This window comes from Malaclemys terrapin, chromosome 10, assembly GCF_027887155.1.
Source record: "Malaclemys terrapin pileata isolate rMalTer1 chromosome 10, rMalTer1.hap1, whole genome shotgun sequence".
Lineage (NCBI taxonomy): Eukaryota > Metazoa > Chordata > Testudines > Emydidae > Malaclemys > Malaclemys terrapin.
In genome coordinates this window covers 20,251,090-20,271,710 of record NC_071514.1, presented here as the reverse complement: position 1 = coordinate 20,271,710, position 20,621 = coordinate 20,251,090, and the positions used below count along the sequence as shown (strand labels likewise).

Below are 20,621 nucleotides of genomic sequence, written 5' to 3'. Positions count from 1 at the left end.
GGTTACCATTCGTCCGGATTTACCCGGACATGTCCTCCTTTTTGTTCTAAAAATAGCGTCCGGGGGGAATTTATAAAACACTCAAAATGTCCGGGATTCCCCCCCTCCCCCGGCAGAGCAGAGCGAGCAGCTGGGAGGGCTGCAGGAAAGTCCCGGGCTGGACTCTGGAGCAGCTGTAGAGGAGCCGGATCCGCCCTGCATTCTGAGCCGGCAGCTCTCCCCTGCAGCCCGGTCCAGCAGCACTGTGCAGGGCCAGGGACCGGGTTTTGTTGTGCTGGGGAGCGCAGCCATGTGTCCGGCTCGGCTCGCACAGAGCCCAACACCCTGTTCTGAGCAGCAGGGTAAGAGGGCCAGGGAGGTTCTGGAGGGGGCAGTCAAGAAACGGGGGGGGGGCTTTTTGGGGGGAGTGGAGAAAGTTTTGGGCAGTCAGGGTACAGGTAGGGGGTAGGGTCCTGGGGGGCAGTTGGGGGGGGTCTTAGGAGGGGGCAGTTAGGGGACAAGGAACAGGGAGTCTTAGGTAGGGGGTGGGGTTCTGGAGGACAGTTAGGAGCAGGGGTCCCAGGAGGGGGCAGTCAGGGGACAAGGAGCGGGGGGGTGGGGAGCTGGGAGTTCTGGGGGGGGGCTGTCAGGGGGCAGGAGTGGGGAGAGGGATCGGAGCAGTCAGGGGACAGGGAGCAGAGGGGTTTAGATGGGTTGGGAGTTCTCGGGGGGGCTGTCAGGGGGCAGGAGTGCGGAGAGGGATCGGAGCAGTCAGGGGACAGGGAGCAGAGGGGTTTAGATGGGTTGGGAGTTCTCGGGGGGGCTGTCAGGGGGCAGGAGTGCGGAGAGGGATCGGAGCAGTCAGGGGACAGGGAGCAGAGGGGTTTAGATGGGTTGGGAGTTCTGGGGAGGGGCTGTCAGGGGGTGGGGAGTGGTTGGATGGGGCGTGGGAGTCCCAGGGGTCTGTCTGGGGGTGGGGGTGTGGATAAGGGTTGGGGCAGTCAGGGGACAAGAGGCAGGGAGGCTTAGATAGGGAGTGGAGTCCTGGGGGGCAGTTAGGGGCAGGGGTCCCAGGAGGGGGCAGTCAGGGGACAAGGAACGGGGGGAGGGTTGGGGGTTCTGGGGGGGCGGGAAGTGGGAGGGGCAGGGGCGGGGCTAGGGCGGGGCTCCTCCCGTCCTCTTTTTTGCTTGCTGAAATATGGTAACCCTAACTTTAATGAAGTGGTGCATATTTCCTGAAGCCTCTATCAGGATTCATTTTCTCAGGCAATAAGAACATCCTTGTAGTTCAGGTATTCCGCTTGGATTGCCTGTGGCAGTTTTGTAACAGATTCCTGTGCTGTCTGTATTATAATACCGTAAACTCATTGAACCAGAACCCAGCTAAATGTATGTGCATATTGCAGTTTCACTACAGAGAAAATGTGCCTACGAAGAACAGAAACTCTGCCTTAAGAACATAAGAAAGTGTTATTTACTCCTTCTCATAACACAAGAACTAGGGGTCACCAAATGAAATTAATAGGCAGCAGGTTTAAAACAAACAAAAGGAAGTATTTTTCTACACAAAACACAGTCAACCTGTGGAACTCCTTGCCAGAGGATGTTGTGAAGGCCAAGACTATAACAGAGTTAAAAAAAAAAACTAGATAAGTTCAAGGAGGATAGGTCCATCAATGGCTATTAGCCAGGATTGGCAGGGATGGTGTCCCTAGCCTCTGTTTGCTAGAAGCTGGGAATGGGCGACGGGATGGGTCACTTGATGATTACCTGTTCTATTCATTCCCTCTGGGGCTAGATGGACCTTTGGTGTGACCCAGGATGGCCATTCTTATGTTCTTATTGGCTAGATCAGTGTTTCTTCTACACTATTATCCTGCCTTTGCTACTGTGCCAACTGCTTCCAAAGGTGGTGTAAAATTCCCAAGAGATGTTCCATGTTATGCTATGAAGAAAGATCCTAATGACTTTTGCTGATGATCCACCTATACTCTGATGCACAATAGATAGCCGTTGTAATCCTATCCTGGCTAGGATCATCTGCAGCGGTTCCAATTCATAAATGTGTAACCAATGTTTTCAACTTTAAACTACTTACTTCCATTGCATCAAGGAGCTGTGAGTTCCATTGCTTAAATCTACTGTGCACAGCACATTTCTTTACAAGAGCAAACATAACACCTCTACAACATTTCAGTACTATCAGCTCTTCTGGGGACAACCAACACTGTGCCTGGAACATTACACCTTATATCTCCAGCAGCCTTGGGGGCAGGCAGGGATAGTTAGATTGGTCCCTTTAGGGTTAGCATTCTAGCAAGCTATTCTTATAACAGAGGGTGAAGGATACCCAATGAAGAATTTCAGTTAATGTAACACTAGCTGTATAAAAATTGCATTTTATACACAGGTGGAAAGGGGCAGGTATTAATGTGACCTGCATTACTGCCCACAAACCCCTCTTCATAGTACTATCAAGAGGCTGGAAAGTGGCAAACAATATAGTGTCAAGTTACATCTTTAAGGCGTGTTATGTAGGGGAGATTTTCAATTGAAGTGCCCATCTGGAGTAGCATATGTTAGAAGGACAGTCCCAGAAGTGCCCTTTGGAGGGTGCTTCTTTCAGGGGGATAAAATCATTTGGAATGTAGGTCTGGCCATCCAAATGTTAGTAGAGCAGATATTTTCACTATTACTGCTATCCTCCTCGGCCAGCCAAACCTCATGTCTCTATGTAGTCTCTGCACCCAGGGTACATGTTTGCACTAACATGGACAGAAGCACTCAGACGGAATAGGGTTTATTGACCTCTTCCCTAAGACAGCTTAAACTGCAGCGGATGTTTCCTGTCGCATGCATTTTCTCATATTAATTCCCTGTCTCACCCACACACTCACTGCAATCACATTCATTGACTTGTGAATGCAAAGCACATGTAAGCAGTGGTTATATTCTCACATGCACCAGGAGAAGGCTAAAAGCAGCATTACACGTGTCTTGTAATTATAATCAATGCACAAATTTCCTGTATTTCTGCTAGAGCGCAGCTTCTAACAAGACAACAGTTTTAAATTTTTGGAAATGTGCATTAAAACCTGGTGAATGTGAGGGAATAACGTGAAGGGATTCGTTAACGAGGAGAGATGAATTAGCAGCTTGAGTGAAACAGGCAAACCCTGAGGACTTATCTTGGCTGCATATAGCAAAAGCAGAGTTAATACAGGCACTGTAAGTTAGAGACAGCTGTCTCAATGCAGGGGAAAACCTAAACACTTTTGCTTCCTCACCGACATGCATGGTTGACAGCAGTTTTCAACCTTTTTTCATTTTCAGATCCCTAAAAAATGTTGAATGCAGGTGTGGATCCCTTTGGAAACCTTAGACTGTCTGTAGATCCCCAGGGGTCTAACCACTGACTTAGGATGAAATAGCAGAAATCTTTATTTACTTTGTAACTAGCAATTTATTAAAAAGCACAACATTTGTCCCCGAGCACTGATGGAGCTTCAATTCAATGGAGACTGATTCTTATAAATGTGTGTCCGCAATTCTTTTTCAAAGCTAGTTATTGAAAGGTTTAACCCACTGCGGTTTTATTTCTATTGCAGCTTACTTTACAGGTATGGCTTCAGGAGAGCGGAAAATCCCTCCCCTCCTCCCCCCACAAAATATTCTTTCAACTGTTCAATATTGGTTCCAGGTATTTTTCCATCATTGCAATTCAGTAAAAAGCCAACTGTGCTTTCCCTCTGTTGATATTCACTCCTCCTGGTCAGCTGTTGGGAATGGGCCACATCTACCCTAACTGAATTGGCCTCCTTAGCACTGACCCCCAACGTGGTGAGGCAACTCCCATCTTTTCATGTGCTGTATATTTATACCTACCTACTTTTTTTTCCACTCCGTGCATCTGATGAAGTGGGTTCTAGCCCCCAAAAGCTTATCCCTAAATAAATGTGTTCGTCTCTAAGGAGCCACAAGGACTCCTCGTTGTTTTTGCTGTACTTTATAAGTGTAGGTTAAATTTCCGATTTCATACAGGCAAGGGACTGATCACATGGGCTGAAGACACGCGGTCAGTCAGCAGTGATTGTAGGTCAAATTTTCAAAAGCCTATGTCTCTTGAAAATGGCACTTGGGCACTTTTGACATTTTTATCCTAAATACACAAGCAAGGAAATTCAGAGTTTAGGGCAACGCTGCTTTTCTTAAACACCAGCTATCAAATGCCTGCAAGAGGGGCCAAGGCCATTAAATTTAGACATCATCTTGTAAGATGATTTATAAAGAAGCGGCACATCTTCCTCTGGAGCTCTGCATCTAGTTTGGTTCCCCTCACCATAAGCCAATTGAAAATTATATATTCTCTAGAAATATAGTTGAAACTGAGAAGTTTGAGAGTGGGCAACAGAGATTGTTAGAAGTGCAGTGGAATAGTCATAGGAGAAGATTGCAAGAACTAGGATTATTTAGCTTGGAAGTATAGAATGTGACTGAAGCCAGTTGCTAAAGGTGAAATGATTTGCAAAGCAGACACTACTGGTGGAGGGTGCACGCATAAGGCTTTGGTGAGCCGAGTTAGGCAAAGCTGGAACTGAAGGAGAGTTTCTAATCCTTCTCCTGGCCTTGCAACCACATTTCCTGCCCACCCCACCCAACACTTCACCTAAGACCAGGTGTTCTCCTTTTCATTTTAGGAAAAAGATGAACAAATAGTCCGGAAGGACAGAGCTGCAATGTACGGAAACAGCAGTGAGACGGAGATGAGCACTAGGTCAATCCAGCCCTAGTCAGCAGCTGTAACCTAAAAGTCTAAGCCGATGGCTACACTAGACCGCTTGCAGCTGCGCCACTGTAAGCTCTCGTGTAGCTGCACTAAGCCGAGAAGAGAGCGCTGTCCTGTGACTTACTTAATGTAACGAGTGACGGCAGCAGGAGAAGCACTCCCACCAACATAGCACTGTCCACCCACACCCCTGAGATTGGTGTAACTTACCTTGCTCAAGGGGGTGGTTTATTCACACACCTGCACAACATAAGTTATAGCGACATAAGTGGTAGTGTACATATAGCCTTTGGCTAGGCCTATCTCTACACTTAAAAGGCTACAGTGGCTCAGCTGTGTAGACACTCACTGTGACAATTGGAGGGTTTCTCCTGTCGCTGCAGTTCATCTACCTCCCGGAGAGGCAGTAGCTAGGTTGGTGAAAGAATTCTTCCATTGACCAAGCGCTGTCTACACCTGGGGTTAGGTTAGCATAGCTCCATCTCTCAGCGGTGTGGATTTCTCACATCTCTGAGAGCTGTAGCGATGCTGATGCAAGTTTTCAGTGTAGACCAGCCCTAAAATCCAAAGGTTGCTTGCCAGCCAGTGTGAAATGAGTCAAGATCACTTCAGTTCAAAGAGGGAAAATGTGTTCACATTAAACACCCCTTTTAATAGGCACTTGGAGAGAGAGAGAAGTCAAGTATTGAAGAGGTGTGGAGAATCAGCTACCATTTTGCATCCTAGTGGTCCTGCCAGGCCCAAGGTGAGGCCCATGGACTAGGCACATTGTGAGGAAAGTTTGCACTGTATATGCCCCTTCTGCGGATATGACAGTACTGCTGTCAAATTAACCTGGTTCACAAACACTAGAACCACTTTACTAAAGGAGAGAGTTCCATAAGTAATAGAGATAACAGTTTTTTTGGGCCTGCTATTTGAGGCCAACAAGAAGAGAACTAGCCATATACCGGAAGGACATGCAGACACCCTTAAGTAGAAGTTGCAGATAGGAAATCAACACACTAAGAACCCCACAGATTTGCAGTGACAGCTGGTGATATAACTTCAGCACATCCTGTGAGTAGGACAGCCAGGGGATAGCCACACAAAACCTAAGCAATAAGGAGCCCAACCAAAGAGATCAAATTAAAACCAATCTATGTTGATTGTCACAGGCCAAGTGCTCAATGCAGCACAGGCTTCCTGCAGAGCAAATACAGCATCTACTGCCTGGCTAGTAAGTAAAACTGGAGCCTGTCTGAGCCTACCCCTGTGGCGTACTGTGAGGCCATCCATGCCCTCTTCACTTCTTAAATCTACTACAGATTTGATACACTTACAATGCTGTCCAGAACATACAACCCAAGGCAACTGGAGGGCACATAGGACTGAAGGACAAATAAGGGTACTACAGGTTGGGGTGTTCTTTGCTTTTTTAGAATTAGTTATCAAAGCTCTGTTACTGGCTAAAAGAAAAACCAATCCTGAAAACAGGAACAAATTCAGCAGGATGACAAAAGTACCGCACAGTACTAGGCAGGGTCGGCTCCACAAGGGAGCATGGTTCAGCAAGAGCACTACACAACTGGGGCCAATTCCAAAGGAAATAGGAAACAATGATTTCCAAAGAACCACCACTTACTCCTGCACTGGTATTTGATATTATTCAGGTAAAGTGCCACCCTTGCTTAGATGTGACCATTAAAAATATACATAATTTCTTAATTAAATTACAAGTCTGAGAACACCCAAATACACATACTGAAAAATACCTCAGTGGAAACTAACCTTTCCCAGTGTCCAGGCAGCTGGGCGTGATGGCTATCTAGCAAGTGTTAGAGAATTTATTCCCAGTGCAGACGACTAGTCACAGCACCTCCCCATGCTCCAGAGGGTCAGCATGTGTGCTATCTTAGCCCTGGGGTTGGTTTAATGCAGTGTAGATACTTAGGGGATCAGAAAGATCGCTGTAATGGTAGGGAAGTTTTAGAGAATGCCGTGATTTTCCTCTTTTCGCTCCCTCTGTTCCTGTAGAACCATTCTCCTCACCTCATCCCTCCACGGACTTGTTTGGTACAAGAGAATTCTTTACAGCTCCTGCCATCTGGAGCAACCTTTCCTTTACTCACAAGCAGCAACTCACCATCGGTTTAAAAAAACTCATCAAGCAAGATTTTCAAAGGCACAAAAAGGTAGCTAGGCTCTCAACTCCCATTGAAAGTCAATGGGAGTTGGGCGCATAACTAACCTGTGCACCTTTGAAAAAAAAAAAAAAATCACCCTATGAGAAAACAATTCCCCCATTCCCATGCTTATACCTTTAAATTAATTTTTTTAAAAATCTATGTTTTAAAGCCTTTTCTTGTTGTCTGTCTGAAAGGTGCCATCCAAAGAGAGAGCTCTTGTATTGAAAATATTTTTTAAAATACACAAAAAATAGCACAGATTTCGAAGTACCATGCTGTTAAAAGATCAAATGACTAGCACAGCCGAGCTCACTGTTGCTGTGTAACTGTGATAGCAAGAAACAAATAGCCAAGTACACAGGATGAGAGGAGGACGCATTATAGAAAAATTAAAGTGATTGCACCACACACAGCTAATATGCTTTTTGCTATAAGGCATGAGAGCCATGCCTGCATGCATGAGGTTATTACCATAGCCTCCAGGAAGTCTCCAAGGGGACCTAAAGACAAACAGCACTTTTGTAAATATAACTACAGGAAGTGCAGCTTGCTCCATTTCCTCTGTTTGTTCTCACCTAAGAGCAAATCTGGTATCAGCGTTCCATGACTACTAGACTCCTCTTTGCTCATTAAAGTACTATCCTTGGGAACTAACCTCGTTACAGATACCTGGATATTTTAAATAATGTCCAGATGGACACCCCCACACATCCGCCTGTCATAGAGAACGTGTATCAATGACTGCTGTACTGACAGACGGTATCAAGTAGCTGTCAAAGGAAAAGGTTAAATATAGCACTTAACTGCATAATTCTGTTTTGTCCAAATTGTACAGCCGGGCATTCCAACTTGGAAAGTTCCCTCCTGCATTTCATAGTGAACTTCTCAGCAATCTAAGAAAAGAAACCATGAGGAAAACTAGTTACCTGTTCTGTGTCTTTCTTCTGAGGAAGTTGAGCACATAAACACAAAAAAGGAGGTGCCAGAATTATACAAATAGTTCTCTCATTTGCCTACGCAGTGGTTGAAAAAAAATCTGAAAGAAAATCCAAAAGCTAGCCCGTTGCATAACTAGAGTGATTTGAATCAGTGAGCTCTTCACCACACATCTCCGACATGCCAGTTTAAAAATGATCATGCCAAATTCTCAGCTTTGTCAATACAATAGTGATACTTAAGATACTAACTCAGAACAGTTTGGTAAAAATTTTCTGCAAGAGCTAGAACTGGTAGCTGGTCCTAGTTTTCAGATGAAACAGACAGTACTAACCAACTGAGAATTGCTTTGCTTTTAATATCGGCTAGTGAATTATTTTGGTTCTTTATGAAGTATTTGCAGATATTCAACCTGCGTCAATGCCTACACACCAACTCCTTTCCCACAAAAAACAAACAGTACCTCTCTGGCAAACCACTATCATGTTAAAAGCAAAAGCTGCATTACTGCAACATAAGGGAGAATTTACACAGAGAAATCCAGAGCTCTTGTTCCCATAGCTCTGCCACTTTGCACACAGCAATACAAAAAGGCAGATGCACAAGGTGTAATTTAAATACTTTCATATGTAGAAACATTCAAAAATGCGGAAGACTTCTTAATATGGGAATAACTAGCTCCCTGACTTCTTGAATATAAAGTGTCTCACCTATAAACGGTGTATTATGTAGTTCTACCCTGCCTATGTTTAAAGAAAAAGAAAGGCACTAGCATGATATTGCATGCATGCTATCAAGTAACATCATATATTGTGATTATTGTTAATGAACATTCATTAAAATAGATTCTAGTTTCTTGGAATGTGAGCCCTTAAGAGCAGTGGTGGGTCAGTGCTTTGAGTTATTCTTTGAAGTACTGGGATAATTGTAGTAGATGTCTCAGAGCGTAAATTCAAACATTAATTAAACAGGTTTGTTGGTTGTTTTTTTTTTGAATGGCCATTTCAAATATTTCCGTTTGGTGCTCCAATCTGGAATTGCATTCTCAGAGCAATGCTAAAAGACTAATCAGAAATTATGTTTTGGTTTTGTTCATATTTCAGGCCCAGATTTGATTATTTTCGGAATTTACTCAAAAAATGTTATTCTCACTGAGGACTAAACTCATGGGAAGTTTGGGCTTTCATTTGTAATATTTTGATTTAAATAATTGTTTTGAACTATGGAAATGTTGTGGTAAGTCAAAGGACCAAATATTCTCTGGGGACTTTCCAAAATTCACCTTTGGGTTGAGAACATACATGAGAAATCTCAAAGCATTTTTTCTGCAGAAAGTTACAGAATTTGAAATTTAGGGTTTGTAATGGAAGTTCTTTCAAAAGCCGTGAAAGAACTGCAAGATCAAAACTACAGTATGAACCTGATTTTATATATAGAAAATCATTAATGTACTTCCAATCTCAAAGGACATGGGAGTAGCAACACCAGTTAATGGTGTAGTGCTGATAGCTGAGGAAGTGAGCAGTTGTGATGAGTCACTGGAAAGTCAGGAGCTCCCCACATGCAAGCGACACAAATTTTCAAAGGGATATTTAGCACAGGATCTTCAGTAATGCAGGGGTAAAGATCTAGGCAGAGGTCAGATGAGGACAATACAAAAACCCATGTGTTACCACACTACGGTACAAAAGATGTCAACAGCTCCAAACATTGTCATTATCTGCTGCTTTTTTGGTCCCTTTTACTCCTAAGTAGGAAGTGATATTCATCTTGGATTTTGCACACCCAGTTTTATTTCAATTCCAAGACAGTGACATTGATTAGTTCCCTTGCAGGAATTTCTGAACAGTGGTAGATTTTACTTACTATATAGAAAACCTATATTTTGCCTTCATGCCATGGTGATAATGCCAAGACATGAGCAGATTAATGGGAAGTGTTAATGAGTATCAGCCTCTGGTTTTAATGCCTTGCTTTATTTGTCTGGGTCACGCTCAGTGATGATTGTTTGTATGCATTCAAGGCCAACTTTACTTCATCCTGAAAATGTGTAGTTCAGATTTAGGACTCGTCTTCAACAAGATGCTTCTGATGCTTTTTTCAAATTTGTAAGTTCCAAGAGTTCTACTAAAACTACACTTATACAGAGAACTTCTGCAAAGGACTTAAGAGTTTTCACTTGAGTTTTCTTTTCAATTTTGTAAGTGACCAAAATGTATGTCTCCTATGATACAAAATCTTTAAACAGGTTGTTTTACCTGGAAACATTTCAGTGAAGGAAACCAAAGAGAACCAACCAAGTGACTTTCTCAGTAATGAACTCTGCACTTGGGAACAATGTCTAGCTGGTACATTGTTTACTTCCAAAGAGGCAAACTGTCAAGATACCATGCACACTACCACCTGGTGGACAAGCTACAGAAAAACACTGGTACTTGCCCGGAAAAGCCGTAACAAATCTTCATACTTAATCAGAACTAAAGTACTAGGCAGCATATGGTGCTGGTGAAGTTTTGGAACAGACATGAAATAAGGACATTGCAATTGGTAAATGAATATATCACCGTAGTAAGAAATATTTCTACAATCACTTTTATTAGTTTATGGAAGAATCCCCACTAGTATTTACATAGTGCAAAAAAAGCTATTACTCCAAAAAAGTATGGTAGATCGAACAATTATCCTTCATACAGCAAAAAAGAAAACAAAACCCTTCATCTTTTATAATAATTTTCTACTGTTTAACCTAAGTTTTGCTACAAATGTTAAGACATTAAAGATTAACTGTTTATCTTATTAGAATCTATTAAAAAATATATGAACCATTTATGAACATTTAGAAGGTGGGCTGTGCCAACTGTGTTGCTAATTTCAGTGTTATCACTCAGTATAAATTTCACGTTAGACATTCTTACATTTCATTGTGTGTGGAAGGGATGGCTAAAAACCCAGATAGGCTGCATCTATGGCTTTCTTCTGCTGGTTTTTGTTTTTGTAAACAAATCTTCACATTGAATTTTAATGATTAAAATATGATCAACATTAAAATCAACTGGATATTTTGATTAGTTGGCACAACTTCACAGAGAATACTTAGACAGTTTTAGCAAACAGCAGCTTTTCAAACAATAAAACTTTTTTGCATTCATATTTAAAGTAATGTTATTAAAATTTAAACTTCATGTTAAAGAACTGGACTGAATCATGTGAAAATCCTCACCCACATAAGCATTAGAGATCTCCCACCTTTATGTTAAGAAATCAGACAAGTGCATTATTGAAGAACATTTTCTATAGTTTTTTAATTTTAAAAATACGGGACAAATCCTGCAGTCATTGTTTGGTTCTAATCCTGCAAACACTTACAAAGGTGTTTCAATTAAGCATACCAATAGGTCTGCTGAGATCAGTGGAACTACTCGTGTTCCTAAAGTCAAGTATGTAAGTAAGTATTTGCAGGACCAGGGCCTTCATCCTTACTCAGACAAAACATATATATATTTGGTCTGATGAAGGACTACGTTCTCCAGATTTTTTCCCCTAAATTTATTTTTGCACAAATACCAGAAGTGTTATATAAAATAATTTCTATGCATAGTCACCTCTATCAATTCATTTGTAAAGATGCCCTACCACACATTATTTTTCATGTTTTGCCAGATGCATGAAATCTAAATAATCCAATAGTCTTTGAAAGAAAAAAAATGAATATTTGTTTTCTGAATAATCTTCACAATAAAAAAACATATCTATAGTCATAACTCCAGAAACATCTGTTTTTTGGAGTGTAACAACCTGTACAATACATTGTATATTTTTTATAGTGAAATAGAAATCCAGCTATCTTAAAAAATTAATCATGGCACTATAAAATAACCTATCAGAAAGGTTATGCTTTTTTTATTTCTGTTGCTGATAGAAACAAGATTACCACAAGATCAAGATTATACCTCTTAAGTGCTGCACATTGCAAGGAACTTCCCTAATTTTAGATGCAAATGGACCTCTTCCCAGACACACAGTCATTCCATTCGCAATTATCTCTCATTCTCATCTTATCAAAAGGAAACGTTCTAAATGGATGGTTTCCTTTACTCTGTTTTGGTTTGCCTTTCTGGAGATGATCATTCACATTTTCAAAGATTCTCCTTGTTTGCTGGCAAATAGAGAGGTACTAGATGAGCTGTATCATCTTTAATGAACTCATAATATACTTATGTAATCTGTAGCAAAATTACAATTAAACAGTGGGTTGAAGATTACAAGTAGATTTCCTGTTTGATATAAATGTCAAATCTTAAAATGACTGTCCAAGTTCAGAAAAGACAAAAAAGAAACCTTTGTAATGCTACTACCTCAAGATCAAGAGTTATTTGAATCACTGTCATGGAATAAACAAAAGGAAATGTACAGATGATTATAGTTTTTTGTAATCCCACTTTCCATTTTGGGAAAATCTAGGTCAAATTCTATCCTTAGTGTGCACAGATGATCTTAGTTGTTGACAGAAGCTGTGCTTACACATCCAAGGGCAAACATTGATCCTCTGTCAGCAGTTCAAACCCCTATCATTTCCTAAATCAACTAAACCTTTCGAAGTGTATGCACAATAAAATCTGCAGTACAAACAATTGGGTTAATATTTAGGAGGCATCATTCTTTACTCTTTGTATTCCTATAAAAGTCTGTTGCTAATATCTAGGAAGATTATATCAAGGAACTAAGAACATGACAGGACAGCTCTTCAACAATGTCCTGCATAGCATTTGCTATGTCTACAGATACCAAAGTGTTATTTACATAATACTCAAACTCTTTGTTTCCACAATGCTCATTATCATCTGAAAGACAGGACTAGATATTTCCTAAACCTGGAGTCTGATTTTCCTAGTGCAACATGAAATACCAGTATTACAAATACTAAAAAAGTGCTGGTCCCAAATTATGTAAACTAAATGTGCAACTAAAATGTCCATGTATTTTGTGTTACTGAAAGTTACCTTTTTTTAAATGGAAGTGGTCTAGAGAATAATGAAGTAGAATTAAAACAAATCTATGTTTGCCATGAAAAACTGTTATTCGTGAAAATGGTTCTTTGGCTACTCTTGTAGTCAAGTCCTTGGTGCTGATGGCTTCAGTACCTTTATTGCCAGTACTGGACAAAGTTAGAAAATTCAGACTCTTAGTGTGCAAGGATTAGACATATACTCCATCCCCAATCTGAAATAAATTCATCACCAGAGAATGGATTTCATTTCAATACTAGGAACAAAAATGGATAATTCTATGGCAGCTTATTCGTTTCTGGCTTTTTTTTTTTGAACCACTGACACCTCTCAGAACTCCAAGGCACTTTCCTGCCTTCCCAGAACAACTACTTTACTACTCTAGAAGTCAACTACTAGGCTGCTACAACTGAAGAACAAGAGTTCACATTCTCAATGAGAATTAATCCTAAAATTGATCCCGAACTTAATATAAAAGTGGCCAGAATCAAAGCATGCAAGTGAACACAACCATACACTTAGCTATTATATCAGTCACACTTACTGTTAAATACTCAGATCACTTATGCCTGTTTTATTTAATGTAAATAAAATTATGCACATCAGCATTCCTGAGGTAAGTGAAAGAATAAGGAAGCAGTCAGTTACTAAGAACAACATGGATGGTGGTCATGGTTAATGGTTCCCTTACTTTGACTCCGCACACAGTGATTTTTTTTAAGTATTTCATTGGAAAAAAGCAAACACATACATTAACTACAATTATTTTGCTATGTGGTTTTGGGTTAAAGATATTCTAACATATTGTAACCATCTCATTACAGTCCGCATCTTTTGCAATATACCCTCATAGACCCAACTAAAAGCTGCATCTGTCTTAGCATAAGAATCATGCATACATTTCTCTATAATCTCCTCTTCCTTTTGACCGCAAGAAAAATGTTTTTGGATTTTTCTGGCTTCTCTTCCATTTTATTTCCTGGTATAATTAGAAAATTATAGCCAATCAGGTTAAAATGATTGGGGTATCAGCAATGCAAAATGTTGGTAACTGTTGCAAGTCTTAAAACATAGATCAGCTCATGTGTTGAAAAAAAGATAAACAGTCAAATTTAAGAAGATTTTTGCTTACAATTGGTCATTTATAAATAGTTTCTCCGTTTACAAAAGAAGCTCAAGTGAATATCTAATACTGACTGAAATTTTTACACAGATGGTTTCAATTCTGGGAAATACAGATACTGATTAAAAGCTAAACTATAGGTTTTAATGAAACAATTAACAAAAGACAGCTACAAATATTTGTTGTGAATTAAATACATACATTAAATGTTAAACAGTGCAAAATGTTGAGATGAAGCATACAAAGTAATGGCTGCAACCCTTACAACAGTTAATTATAATTTTAAAGAGTTCCTGAGTTTGTGCTTATTTTTACAACATGTAATTGGAATCTGTGTGTTCTTTATTCGAAGAATTGCTGATCGTGGGTTTATGTTGGGCATTACTTGCGTGCTTATCAGTTGTCCATTCCTCACCATCAATTACTGGATCTACCTGCTCAGGTGTTTCTAACTCTTCCTCTTCACTTTGTTCTGCATTGTCTCCCTCTGCACCACTAAGGGTCTTCCCAAGTTGAAGGGTTTCCATAGTTCTTTGGGTCTCTGAGACCCAAGATTCAATTCTGCTATTAAGTTGAACCTCTACCGATATAGGTTCATGGGTGTAATCCTCATCATCTTCGTCGTCATCCTCCTCCTCTTCTTCAAGCATTCCTGGTACAAGAGTACTGGTGGTACTGGTCATGGAGGAATTCAAAAGATCACGACAGCTGCCATCCAAAGATCCTGTCTCTGTACTCTGCTGTGAGGCCCACTCCAGATTGTCATCTGGCTTCACCTCTTCTTTGTCACTTGGCAAGGATTTTCCATGACTTGCAGTTGAGGTAGTTCCGGTTGTAGCTGTAAGTGGCTGTTTGTTAACAGTGGCTTTCTCAATTTGAACACTGCTAGATTTTTCTGGTGCAGTTGTCTTAAATGAGGACTCTCTCTCATTTTCAGAGGTTTCTAACCCATCAGATGTTTCCACCATGTTTCTCCAGTTTGTTTCTGCAAATCAAGACACCACAAGCTCATCAGAAAACTGACAGCTTAGAGAGTTTTTAAAACATTTACACAATTAAAAAAAAATCCTAAGATCTTGTTCAAGTAAAAAGCATAAAAGGGAAATGTGCATGTAACACTATACTTGTCCAAACATGATCACACAGTGAACAGTTTGAAAAAAAAAAAACCAAGAGCAGAAAAAACTGTTTCATGCTTAAAGAGATTCTCAAACACAGTTTGTTCTGAAATTAAAAAAGGTGTTGATGCGCTTGCCTCAGCACTACACTCAGTAAGAAATGGCATGGCTGTTGATGTGTGGGGAGACCACGCAGCAGGGTTTTACTGTCAGTGCCAGAATCCCATGGTAATTTGCCAAAATAGTATTAATCATCATCCTGCTAGTGTCTGTTAATAACTGTTGAATTCTGAACAAGAAGTTAAAAAAAAAGCAACCTCTAAGGTAGATCGTAAAATTAAAAAAACAAAACAAAACACACTCCAAGTAATCAAGGCATTATTTTGAGTAAAGGGAGTGCTCAGGAAAAAAAAAAAAATCAGCAATTCTGTTAACAACTTAACCTAAGTTAGACAAGTATTTCATTCTCAACTGGTACTATCCCAGCTGTTACACTATGTGTACTTAAGAGTTGATGCATAAATCAATCTTGTAGGTTGCTCAGACCATGACAACTCTTCAAAACCCTTCACTGGCTTCCCTTCAACTTCAACATCAAATTTACGCAAACTGCTCTAGTCTTCAAAGACCTAAATAATTTAGCTCCTGTCTACCTCTCATCTCTTCACTTCCCCAATCACCCCCCTTTATTCTGCCCTATACACACAACCCCCTGTTCAAATCTCACCACTGGCCTTCATATACCAGCTCAATACCACAGAGAATCCCTCGGCAACTGAAGTGATCCTCCTGTGGTTGGCTTTAGGGTTGCTTTGCATCAACAAAGTATTTGGAACAAATCTGAGGATTAGGGCCAATGCCATTATTTTTATGTGGTCAGTTCTAGAAGAACTTCCCCAGAAGACTACTCAGTCTCACCCAAGAGCCTAACCAATTTGGTGTGGAATATATTTTAGACTGGGAAGTATTGGGAGAATTTTTTTCTACCTATAGTTTAATATTTATAGCTATTTCTACTTTATGTTATGTAATATAAATACACATTTTTAATACTTACCATATTCTCTCTCATTCACTTCAGATATGGGCTCTGAAATAACACTACAGAATGAAATCGCACTTGCTGCAGAGGGATTACGAGAATGACCCATGTGATGGGGTGCCTTCTTAACATTCTTTAAGGCCTCTTCTGCCTGCTCCTGCTCCATTGATGCAACCATATCTCTGTATGCCTTTCTGGCCTCCTCAGTCAGCGAGACCAACTTATTAAACAGGCTCTAAATATGAAGACATTTTCATATTTGTTAGTTTCTTCACGAACATTTTCACTTGACACATTTTCCCTTTTATTAACAGGTCCTGTACATGCAACCCTAAAGCCTGTCTAGTCAAAAAGAGTGTGCCCTTTATTTTGGGCAATAATCAGTCATGCTCTAAGTTTCATTTTAAGGATGCCTCTGCATTTACACAGCTCAAGTTTTTGCTAGGGTTATTTCTGATGAAGCATGGGTAGGAGGCAAAGAACACTGCCTTCCTACATTGTTTGCAGACTCACAGGAAGAGTTCACTCAGCCTAAAATCCCAAATGATAAAGCTCAGTCTTGCGGAATTTTTCCTTTTTAAAAAAACACTAGTTACTAATTTTTGTCATCTTAAGCCTCTTTGGTCTCACTACTAGTTTTTGCTTCCCAATGGCACAGATCTAATCAGGTTTTATTTTGTGCAATAATTAATAGGTTTGAGCCTATTATATTATAGCACATTTAGATAGGGATTATCTACAATACAAAGCCGATAGCCCTTTTCAGTGGGATGTCGCAACATCTTGCAACCCAGGCTTAGCAAAAGATGGAATCACATGCTCAAGGAAACCTCTGATTAGAATAGCAGTCTGATTTTTGCACCAAAGAAACCACCATAAACATATGGAGCCAGTAAAATGAATATTTAATAAAGTTTTCCATTACTGGCCCGCACTTGATAGTGAATCTCTTTCCAAATATATGTTAGAACAAAAGATGAATGACAATTTAAGTATTTAATGGGCACTTCCTTCCTTAGCAGGTAACAAAGGATGCAACATGATCTAAAATTCAATACTGTCTGTGGCTAGATGTTTTAGCACACTCATTGCTGGTAATTTTGTTTCCACCCCATCAATATGTTTATTAAAAACTTTACATCTTGAGAAAAATATTATCTGCTTAATTGTTAAGTGGTTTAAGTTACAGTACATGCTACGATACCTGAAACAAGTTCAGTTACGCAGAAATAATTACATGCTCAATTTCAAAGAGTCACAATGTAAAATTAAATAAACATGCTCAACACAAACTGGTCATGTTACACATAACGGTAACAGGTACATGTAATAACAAACTACGAATCCTTTATACTTTACTCGAAATCAGAGGAGAGTCAGGTTAACACCAAGAAGTGCCACCATTTCTATTACTGTGAGGACAAAAGTGCTGTCACCTCAGCATCTTTAACTCCTTGATGCCAGCATTCATGGTGCAATCGATGAGGTGCCCGTCAAAAATTCCAGGCCTCAGGCATCAATAGCTATCAGTAATCCTACAGTTTTAGTCAGGGATATGAAAAGCCTGTTCCATTCCCCCATGCTGCACCCTCCATTCTACCCAGAGAATACACATTCAGTGGGATTTTGGGGGTAAGGAAGGAAAGTAGACTAGAAATCTACTGTCACCGGCAAGGGTGCAGGAATGATTTTTATAGTGGGGGTGCTGAGAGACATTGAACCAAACTGTAAACTTTGTATATGATAGAAACCACTTCAAGCCAGGTGGTGTAGCAGCATCCCCAGTTCCAGCACCAGGTCTATGGATGGTACTGTGACCTGTTAGAGGAGACTGGCTTCCTAGAAACTTCTGGCAGGTGGTGGAGAAGAGGAGGAGGTTATGTGATTACATATAGCTCTAGAAGGAGGAGGACAACTCATCTTATTTTTCAGTCTACCAGGTACTAAATTCAGTAAGTGTCTGTTTCTCATTCTAACTGTTGTAAATGTGAAAGCTGCTGATCAATACTGTAAACGGGTGATTAAGTTTTAGTGATTACCAAATGACCCAAACATGGATGCTAACATCCATACAGGGAAGACTGTGTTCCTACATCTGAAAAGAGAACATTAGAATACTGTGCCCAAATTGCTGAAGATGCCATCCAAGAATGCATATAGGCTTTCCTGTTTGCTCAGAAAATGAAAATAAAATGAAATGATGGGAAAACTTCAGGATGACTGCCTTTGAAGTACATGGTGTTCAGTGCACTATTTAAGCCTTGTTTAGAAAGTAGCAACACCTAATATAGTCCTAACACACATTGTGGAAGTTTAAAATTCTTCTGTACCCATCAGCCACCTTATGGGTTGGTTGACTGAAAAAGGATAAATATACCCAGGCTTCCCAACAATACTTAGTGGAATTCATAGGAAGACTGTCTCTACATTTGCATCCAACTACTTTAAGTATGGTGAAATTTACACTGAGAATGAGGCTGAGGAGGACTTTTGATCAGATAGCAGCCAATGGCTGATATAAACAAGGGACTACTAGAGAGATGCACTAAAGGTTACAAAAAGAAATGAAGTGTCAGAGTAATATGGTCAGACTGCAAGGTTAAGAAAAATGGTCTCAGAGTCAAAAAGGCATCTGACCTAATTTATTTAATCTAGAACCGGAAACCCAGGACAAAACTAAAAAAAGTTATTCAAAGGAAGCGAGACATTTCATTACCAAGTTTCCATGTTCTGAGCTCAACCCATGACCCTGACAGACAATATAACCAATTCAAGCTAACAAAAATTATGCTAATTCAACTTCTAGATGGAGCTACTATAAGGTGGGTGCAAAACTGGTTGGATAAATTGTTCCCAGAGACAGGTATCAGAGTGGTAAAGCTTATGCCCAAATAAATGTATTGGTCTCTAAGGTACCACAAGGACTCCTCATTGTTTTTGTTCCCAGAGAGTAGTTATCAGTGGTTCACAGTCATGCTGGAAGGGCATTATGAGAGGGATCCCACAGGATCAGTTCTGGGTCTGCTTCTATTCAATATCTTCATCAATGATTTATATAATGGTATAGAGAGTACACTTATAAAGTTTGTGCACAATTACCAAGCTGGGAGGGGTTGCAAGTGCTTTGGAGGATAGGATTAAAATTCAAAATGGGATGTATTAGTAGGAGTGTTGATTAGGCCTCAACTGAAGTATTGTGTCCAATTCTGGGTGCCACATTTCAGGAAAAATGTGGACAAAATTGGAGAAAGTCCAAAGAAGAGAAACAAAAATGATTAAAGGTCTAGAAAACATGACCTTTCAGGGAAGATTGAAAAAACTGGGTTTGTTTAGTCTGGAGAAGAGAAGACTGAAAGGGGACATAATAATTTTCAAGTACATAAAAGGTTGTTACAAGGAGGAGGAGGGAGAAGAATTGTTTTTCTTAACCTCGGAAGATAAGACAAGAAGCAATGGGTTTAAATTGCAGCAAGGGAGGTTTAGGTTGGATATTAGGAAAAACTTCCTGTCAGGGTGGTTAAGCACTGGAATAAATTGCCTAGGGAGGTCGTGGAATCTCCATCATTGGAGATTTAAGAGCAGGTTAGACAAACCCCTGTTAGGAATGGTCTAGATAGTACTTAGTCCGGCCATGAGTGCAGGGAACTGGACTAGATGACCTCTCAAGGTCCCTTCCAATACTATGATTAATCCTGAGTTTTTCCCATTATCGTCTAGCTTTAAAATGGAAGAATCACATTTATACCCCAAACCTCTCTCTTTGCTTGTCGCAGTTTGTTGCATCCACCAAGTAAGTAGTCACGGATGTTAGAACAGATATTAAGACTTGTCAATTTTTAGAAGACTCTCACATGCCTCTCCGGGCAACTTAGTTATCAACTGAGTGTATTTTTGGCACACTCTGACTGCTTTGGTTGAAACTTCATAGGCATGAAGCTGGAAAAAAAAAAATCAGTGGGTTGTGGAAACTCTCATATCTGAGAGCAGACAAAGGAAGAGTGGTAGGCCTAATTAGTTTGAATGAGAATTTGATTACATTTCCCTTAGAATCGCAAGCTTTTCATTTTGGACAATGACTGCCCTTTTTAATTTTTAAAGAATAAATGAGATACAGTTTTTGTTCTGTTTTATTTTCAAAAAATGGCTTTTTTCCTCACTGTTTTCCTCAACAGATGGAGGAAAAGCTCACCACTCTAGTTTTAGTGCACGCAGTAGATGAGCTGTACCTGCAGGGTTGGAGTGGTTATATCACAGGCAGAGACGATCTGTACCTCCCGATAGTGCGGAGGCATAAATAAGGACAGAGTGAGGGCAGCAGCTTCAGCAGATGTTATTCAGCATGCTCAGTCTGTGGGAGCATGCTCAGTACAAGCAAAGCAGTTAAAACCAGGGGAAGGGGCTGGGGAGGGAGAGAGATGGACATGTGACCCTGAGTGCCATCTCGCCCACACAGCATTACCTCT

General features: G+C 40.3%; 2 protein-coding genes across 3 annotated transcripts in view; both read right to left on the bottom strand.

The window, feature by feature from the left end:
- Nucleotides 1-7,802, bottom strand: part of SHC4 (SHC adaptor protein 4) — a 69,540-nt gene extending 61,738 nt beyond the window's left edge. The window contains exon 1 of the mRNA XM_054040967.1: nt 7,738-7,802. Coding sequence (XP_053896942.1) covers nt 7,738-7,776 — 39 coding nt within the window. The 5' untranslated portion in view covers nt 7,777-7,802. The remainder of the gene's footprint in view (nt 1-7,737) is intronic.
- Nucleotides 7,803-10,445: 2,643 nt separating this feature from the next.
- The window catches only part of SECISBP2L (SECIS binding protein 2 like), a 39,247-nt gene continuing 29,071 nt past the window's right edge, over nt 10,446-20,621 (bottom strand). For both annotated transcript variants that reach the window (XM_054041808.1, XM_054041809.1), the window contains exons 17-18: nt 16,174-16,393; nt 10,446-14,983 (exon numbers count right to left, since the gene is read on the bottom strand). In XM_054041808.1, the coding sequence (XP_053897783.1) occupies nt 14,310-14,983; nt 16,174-16,393 (894 nt within the window). In that variant the 3' untranslated portion in view covers nt 10,446-14,309. The remainder of the gene's footprint in view (nt 14,984-16,173; nt 16,394-20,621) is intronic.